General features: G+C 47.6%; 1 protein-coding gene across 1 annotated transcript; it reads left to right on the top strand.

Moving 5' to 3' along the window:
• The first annotated feature begins 6,595 nt into the window (after window positions 1–6,595).
• Window positions 6,596–7,576, top strand: LOC131222819 (ESCRT-related protein CHMP1B). Its single transcript, XM_058218022.1, has one exon. The coding sequence runs from the start codon at window positions 6,773–6,775 to the stop codon at window positions 7,382–7,384; it is 612 nt and encodes a 203-aa protein (XP_058074005.1). The 5' UTR covers window positions 6,596–6,772; the 3' UTR covers window positions 7,385–7,576.
• Window positions 7,577–8,367: the final 791 nt, after the last annotated feature.

The following is an 8,367-nucleotide window of genomic DNA, read 5'->3' as shown; positions in this document are numbered from 1 at the left end:
AAGAGCAACTGAAAGCATATATGGAGAAAGCTAAATAATTGATCGATAGTTTTCAACTATGTATTGTCACTCAAATCCCTCGAACAGAAAATGCTAAGGCCGACCTATTGGCGAAACTTGCTTCTACTGACGAAGACGATATACCCAGATATGTTCCAATCGAGTACGTCGCTAAGCCAAGCATCGACGACCCACTTAGCTCGACCGTACATCCAATCGACTCGGAACCCACTTGGCTTGACCCGATCATCCAATATCTCGGCAGTAAAAAGTTGCCTGAGGATCGTGCCGATGCCCGACGATTGAAGATCCGAGCCTCTCGTTACACCATACTTAATGGGGTACTGTATAAGAAATGATTTTTCGCTCCTTTGCCATTCTACCTAAATCGTGCTGAAGCCGATTATGTACTGCGGAAGATCCACGAAGGTATTTGTTGAAATCACTCGGGAGGACGATCACTCACACACAAGGTCTTACGACAAGGGTACTACTCGCTGACTATTCAGCACGATGCTTGCAAGCTCGTCCAAAGTTGCGACAAGTGTCAACGATTCGCGTCCATTCCAAGATAACCTCCTGAGGAACTGACCCCCATGGCCAGCCCTTGGACCTTCGCATAGTGGGGAATCAACATCATCGGGCTACTCCCTTTGGGGAAAAGTCAGACCAAGTTCACTATTGTTGTAGTAGATTACTTTACAAAGTGGGCCGAAGCCGAACCATTGGCTAGGATAACCGAACAAAAGATCACGGACTTCGTATGGAAAGACATCGTTTGCCGGTTCGGGATACCTCAGACCATTGTCACCGACAACGGGAAGCAGTTTGACAACAGGCAGTACCGGGAGATGTGCAATAATCTCGGAATCAGAAATGTCTATTCGTCCTTAGACAAATGGACAGGTCGAGGCAGTTAACAAGGTCATCAAACAACACCTTCGAACCAAACTCGACTGAGCTAAAGGGGCATGGGCCGAAGAATTTCCTAAAATACTATGGGCATACCGAACCACCGCTCGCAACGCCACGGGAGAAACTCTCTTATTCCTTGCATATGCATCGGAAGTCGTCACTCCGGTTGAGATCGGTCTGCCTTCAGCTCGGGTCAGCTTGTTTAATGAGCGCGACAATGAAGAACTCCTAGCTCTCGGACTCGACCTCTTGGAATTATAAAGGGAAAGGGCTCGGCTACGGATGATGGCTCGGCAACGAAAGGTAGCTCGGTTCTACAATGCCCAAGTCAAGGTTAGACGTTTTCGAGTAGGAGACATGATCCTCTGAAAAATGTTCATAAACACCAAGGAAGTTGGTGCGGGCACATTGGGACCCAATTGGGAAGGACCCTATATAGTCTCGAGCACCATCCGACCCAGAACGTATCGGTTGGAGGATCTAACTGGGCAGTTACTTCCCCATCCTTGTAATGTCAAGCATCTAAAAATCTATTATCCCTAAGTCGGCCGTTGAGCAATTGAAAAAATTCAATCAAGCAAAGAATAAAGAACATGCAAGCTGAGTCAAATGAATAAGAAAACCGAGTATATTCATTCATCAATATGAGTTTTACATTGGGTTACATTAGTTTCTACTTCGAAGTTACATAGATGGAATAATAAAGATAAAAGCAAAAAGAGTTAGTCATGACACACAATGTCCTCTATCGGTTACAGATGCTTTCGAGCTCGGCTTGAAGCTTGGTGTGCTTGAAGTGCTTGACACGTTTTGCGATTCAAAATCAAGCTTCAAGGCTCATCAGGAGCTAACTCAAGAGGTGGCTCGAACTCAGCTACCGCTGCCACTCGGTGCAACCTCTGGCGCCGCTTCAGGAACTGCCTCAGAAGCAACCTCGAGATTAGCCGCAGCATTAGCAAACCCAGTTGCCTTGACCTTCGGACCTTTAGACCCATAACCACCTTCATCAAATCTCGAAAGATCAAGATCGGGGAAGGATTGCTTCATCAGTTCGATGCACTTGATGTAACCATCCTTATACAAGGAATCCCGCTCCTCCAAATAATCTTGGGACTCAAGAAAGGCTTTTACGGCCTGGACCTTGGCCTGTTCAATGATGGCCTTAGTCTCGGTCTTCAGCCGAGACAACTTCTCTTCCGAAGAAGATAAAGCCTGGCGATTCAACCGATTCTCCTCCTAGGTCTCTTGCAATTGCGAGGCCAAACGAGCATCCTCGACCCTGGATTCGTCGACCGCCTTCCTGGCGAGCCCTAAGTCTCCAGTCATTATGTTGAGCCAAGTCACGGCAGCAGCGAATTGTGCTTCCGCCTTCGCTGCCCATTTTTGAGCTTCAGCCAGATCTGAGCTAGCTTAAGCAAACAAGGAGTGAACTGCAAAGGGAAAAAGGAAATCTAGATTAAGCTCGAAAGGATCGACAAGACAAGCGTGAAGTTCGAGTCTCGAGAAGTATCTTCTCCGCATGAGGGAGGGTCCCCTTCTTGGGAGCTTTGAAGAGGGCAGCGAACTCTTTTTCGCTCCCATGGAAAATTGCCCAGGGAACCATGTCTAACACGGCCTATTGGAAGAACGACGTCTCCTGTTGAGTTATCTCCCCTCCTGAGGGCTCCCCTCTCCTCTGCTCTGGAACCTGCTTGGCAACAGGTCCTAGCTCAGGAGCCACCTGAGGCTCGGGTGCCATCGCATCTGCCACTTCCGCCCCTTCTTTCAGTCGGGGATAACCACGGTCAGAATGGTCAGGGTGGCTTGCCCCTTAGCCTTCGAAATCGTCTTCGGCCTCTTCGGGGGTTGAGGCTCTGACCTCGGAGGGGCCTTCATCTTAGAAGGCGGACGAAGAAAGGGCCTTGCCTCGGCCATCTCTGTATTAAAAGCAAGACGAGTTAGATAAAATTCAAAGAGAATGCAACAAGACAACCAGAAAAGTACATGTTAAGGCCGAGTCCAAAGCCGAGTCAAGAAGACGCTCCGACTGGAGAAGTCTATTCCAAGATCGCTGCTCCGGACTCAGTGCCTTCAGATCCCTAATCCGAGCTAAAGTGCCGGCTCCGAGTTTCGACCTTCGCTCGAGGATATCTGCAAAATGCATTTAGTTAGACTCAAAGACACAACAGTACGAGAAGATAAAAAAAAGTACGTGTCGAGTTACCTACTTGGAAGAACACCAGAGGAACACGAGATTCGATGGGCCCTGGCTCAACTGTCTCCTAGTGGCCACACGCCCAAAACTATCTCTCCAATGCTTGTTGGAGGTGGGAGGGTCGATTATCAAAGGTCTGCCCTTGTTTCGCCAAGCACATGAAAAGTACCAGCCGGGTTGCTGCGGGTTCGGCCGTACTTGAAACAGATAGAGAAACTCATCGATAGTCAGTGAGAGTTGCTTTGTCTCAACCCACAGCACCGAGAATCCGAACAAGTTCCTCTATCCGTTCGGAACTATCTGCCCAGGCGCTATCCGAAGTCGGGAAAACAGATCCTGAGCTATCCCGTGGAGGGGTAGATGTAAGCCACACTGCAAAGCGACTTGGAAAATGATGACCATCCCAGCAGGAGGACGGTCAAGTAACTCGCTCGGGAGAGGAAGGTGGATAGCGACCGAGTCCGGGACATGTACCCAACCCTAATTCGGTCCAGATTAGCCTCGGTTAAAACCGAGGGAATCGGACCCTTCTGCTCATCTCTAGCCTCCCCTCCCTCGGCCGCCGACTCAGCAGCCTTTGCTGATCTCCGGGTGAAGACCGATTCACTGGCCCTTTCGATCTCCTCATCCTCTTCTTCCGTTTCCTCCCCATGAGGATTAGGTCTGCCAGGGGCAGTCGATGGTGACGCCCCTCTGCGGGAGGGACCCGCAGAAATAGGGCGCTCTGCCGAGAACCTAGCCACCCTTTCAGAGTGTTGGAAAGCCGCAATGGCACCTATGGCCATTTTCGCCAGGAACGAAGGTGATTCCGAGACGTCCCAGAGAGGCATCGTTTCACCTTCGCCACCAAAAACTCTCTCCCGAGGGCTTGAGGAGCCGTGCACTGCCATTGAAATTGAAAATGAAAGGGAGGGAGAGAGTTAAAAACTCACCGAAGACAGTGAGAATGACCGGAAAAGAGGCGAATGAGGAAGCGAAAATCAGAAATGAAGGGCAAAAATTGCAAAAAACGTGAAAACTATGAAGAGGGAAATTGGGGAAGAAGAAAACTGCGCTCGAAAATGGGAGAGGAGCGTCCCGCTCCTCCTTTTATAGCCCTGCCACGTGGCAAGGGCATTTAAGGAGGAGTCGAATCGACAGTCGCTTCGACTCCCCCGCTCGGCACGTGGCACGTTTCGGACGACGCAAGTGTCGCCCTCGCCACTTGTCTAGTGCTTATAAGCGGGAAAGTGCACTCTGACGCCTCGATCAGCGAACCGTCGCGTGCTCTGGACGGCATAAGACTCCTGCAGCATTAAATGTTCCATCATAAAGTCGGTCCTGGCTCAAGCCGACTCAACGATTCTTTACTCCATGGCGTCAATCACATTAATGTAAGGAGCAGGGGGCTTACTGGAGGGGAAAAAATAGAACAAGTTTAGAGACTCGGCTATGGAATGGACCAACTCTACTGATGCCGCGCGGGAATCTGAGGCAACAAGCCGGACCGAGGCAAGTAAACTAAATGCTTAAAGGAGAGACTTAGCTCGGATTGTAGGAAATGAATCCCAACCGAGACTTACAAAGTCATGAGCCACAAGACAAAATATATAAGATGCATAAAGTTGACTCGGTAAATGAGGCAACAACATTCAAAGAGGCCGATTAAGGCCCAAAGCTTAGAAGCCATCCGACCGACCATAAAACCGACTCATATTTAGGTCGGTTACAGAGTCGGCTATTGGATTAAGAGAGGATACCAATTACGAATCGGTTCCATTTCATCCGACAGAGGGCAAACAAGTTTATCCTTGTAGCTGGCCGAGACTCACTCATTATTAGAGTCGGTTAGAACTGAGCCAAGCAAGGGAAAGACGGTGTAAATGAGAACACTGTCCTAAAAATCTAGTAAAAGAATCCTCAATCCCGAAGATCTCGGGATCGGATGGATACGAAAAACGGATTGATACTGAATCTCCGAGATATCAGGAGAAGAATCCCTGCACGACGGGACCCTCCCATTCCTATAAATACACGAGACCTCTAAGGTGAAAGGTACGCAAAAACTATTTCAGACTATCATCTCACATGATCTTGTCCCTGACTTTAGCATCGGAGGGTCCCCAGCTCTAGCCAGGGTTTCCTTTGTCTCCTTCTTGTACATATGATAGGACGGAGGATAACGCTCCAGTTTTTTGCATCAAAAACTCTACCTTTGTAAGTTTTGGATTTCAATTCTCACCTGCCCAAAATTCAGGATTTTTTAAAATACCGAATGACCCCTTGGGACTTGAGCTTTTATGAGGCTGATCCAAAACTCAGGTGAGTCACACTAAAACAGTGGGTATAGGAGGCCGACATGGAAAATTTATTGGGCCTCTCTACATTCAATCTCCCTTGAGCTGAGAAGTGTTCACGTTCAAGTTTTCAACTGGAAAATGATACTCGGAAAGATCGCCAATGTTCAATAACGGTGGCAATGGTGGCATGGCCCAACCAGCGGGTCCGTGTCTCGGGCACCTAAACTAAATATCCTAGCCTGTGCTTGAAATCCAAGCCCATTGTTTGGTCTGGGCCAGATCGTGCAATGATGGTTGGCCCTGTTTAATCATCAAATGGGCCATGATTATACAGACACTCGTAGCCAGGGCTGTCAAGGGATGGCTTTGGCCCAGATTTTTAACTGTTTGGTTCGGACCTATTGAGAAATTTGATTTTGACAGGCCTCAATCTGGCCTATTAACAGCCCTACTTGTGGCCAGTTAAAGAGAGGGATACTCGTCAATCAACGTGCTTATAGGATGGGATTCTCCCTGAATGAAGGAGATATCATTACTGTTTTAAACGGTTGACCATTTCACTCCTTTTCATATAAGGCCTGCCGTGGGTAGGCAGGGCCTTGTCAGGCCAGGGCCAAGACGTCTTCGGCTGGAAGTAGGGCTGGGCCCGGGCCCAAATACCAATTGCAGGCACACGTATGGCTAGTTGTCAAAACCGCGTATAGTACGCGAAGAAGGCGAGAGTGCCGCGTACATCGGTCTGCAATCGGTCGCCGCACCTGTTTCAGGAAGCGCGTAAAACATCCAAGCTCTGTGCCCCGTCAATCATGTGTGTACACCGATAGGAAAAATGTAAAATTGATAAAAGGGCACTGCTAAATTCACATGAGGTGACATTCCTGAGATTTTTATTAGGATTATTTTTATATAATCATTTCATTCTGATAATTTACACCTTTTTAACGGTTTTGATGAAATTTATACGCCGGGTGGAATCTCATTCATATCGTTCCATGTGGTGTAGCCCATATGAGTTGTGAAATTAGTTTATTTTCTGTCCATATACTAAAATATAGGATAGAACATGATGGTCGGATTTGATTTTACATATAAAACACGTTGGGCCCCACAGACATGGGTGTTTTACGCATCGCGTAAAACTGGTGTTGTAGGGGATCCCTGTCCGCGTATATCTAATATATTAATCAACGCATAACGAAGATAAATTGCGCATCTTGAAGGAAAACCATCCCCTTTATGCAGGCGAGAGAAAAAGAAGCAATTTCTTGCAGATCGAGTTCTCTTCCAAACCCTAACCCTACGCACAGATCCTTTGTGATCCGAAATCCTAGATCTCCCTAACCCTAGAATCGAACAGATCCTTACCGTCAATCACCATACGACAATGGGGAACACCGAGAAGCTGTTGAACCAGATCATGGAGCTGAAATTTACCGCCAAATCCCTCCAGCGCCAGGCCCGCAAGTGCGAGAAGGACGAGAAATCCGAGAAGCTCAAGGTCAAGAAGGCGATCGAGAAGGGCAACATGGACGGGGCCCGCATCTACGCTGAGAACGCGATCCGCAAGCGGACGGAGCAGATGAACTACCTCCGCCTCTCGTCCCGCCTCGACGCCGTCGTGGCCCGCCTTGACACCCAGGCCAAGATGACGACCATCAACAAATCCATGGCGTCGATTGTCAAGGCCCTTGATTCGACGCTCGCCACTGGGAATCTCCAGAAGATGTCGGAAACGATGGACCAGTTCGAAAAGCAGTTTGTGAACATGGAGGTCCAGGCCGAGTTCATGGAGAGCTCGATGGCAGGCAGCACATCGCTGTCGACTCCGGAAGGGGAAGTCAACAGCCTGATGCAACAGGTGGCGGATGATTATGGGCTGGAAGTGTCGGTGGGGCTGCCGCAGCCAGCAGCGCATGCGATCCCTGCCAAGGTGACCGAGAAGGTGGACGAGGACGATCTGTCGAGGCGCCTTGCCGAGCTCAAGGCCAGAGGTTGAGGGAATTCAGAATTGGGATGGTGAGCATCCTTATTTACTTTATGTAATATATTGAATATGCTGGAGTTTTTTCTTTTTCTTTTATATATCCCTATGTGGATCTTTGAATTGCTTCGGATAGCATGAATTGCGAATTTCTGATGTGGGATTATGATGGGATTGAAGAATATTGCAGGGAAATTCTGAAATCTACGTGAATTTGATGTTTGGTGTGTAAATTTCTTATTTTTTGTTGCTTTTGTTTGTGTCAGAATATGCATCGGGTGGTTTTATATTCATCCATGCATTTTCTCTAGGGTGTGTTTGGAAGTTCATGTCTAAGCAGTACAAGGGGATGTGCTCTTGTGCCAAATCGCATTCTCATTCTTATCCCAGTGGCGGTTTAGGACAAGAAAATCAGGAGAGTCGTGATTAATGCAGTGCGGGTTTTATGTTCGGGATGAGAAGTTGAACCAACGCTGCCTTGGCAATTCTTCCATACAGGCATTTGGATGGTGTGCTTGTTGGTTCATATTTAGAATCTTGGTGTTCATAATGTGGTTTTTGATTTGAGCATATTAAAAGCATTTTTGTTCTTGATTGAATTCGTGATTGCTTGCTTATATTGATCCTTAATGTCATTGATTGTGTAGGATTAAAGTTAGATATTGGAAAGTTTATCTCTTGGTTGAGATTATGTCTTGTGATATAATTAAGTGGCGTATATGAGCCAACTCGTCCATCATGATAAATTGAATACCTCTTATGTGGGTTCTTTTTGATCCGAATCAATGGAGTTTAACTTCGCATGGACCTGAGCAAACTGAGGTTATGATACTATTGATGTTGGGCAGAATCTATATCGATTTTGCTCTCAAATGCCAAGAGGGTTGATGCTTCTTAAACATCATTTGGATGGATACTGGGCTTCATGAACATTGATTCCCTGCATACTACCATTTGGGGCTCATGCAGGTGTACCCTCTACACCTGGTTGTTGCCGA

This window comes from Magnolia sinica, chromosome 13 (assembly GCF_029962835.1).
Source record: "Magnolia sinica isolate HGM2019 chromosome 13, MsV1, whole genome shotgun sequence".
In the NCBI taxonomy this organism is placed as follows: domain Eukaryota; kingdom Viridiplantae; phylum Streptophyta; class Magnoliopsida; order Magnoliales; family Magnoliaceae; genus Magnolia; species Magnolia sinica.
Note: the sequence above shows the minus strand (reverse complement) of the source record. Positions and strands in the feature narration are given on the sequence as shown.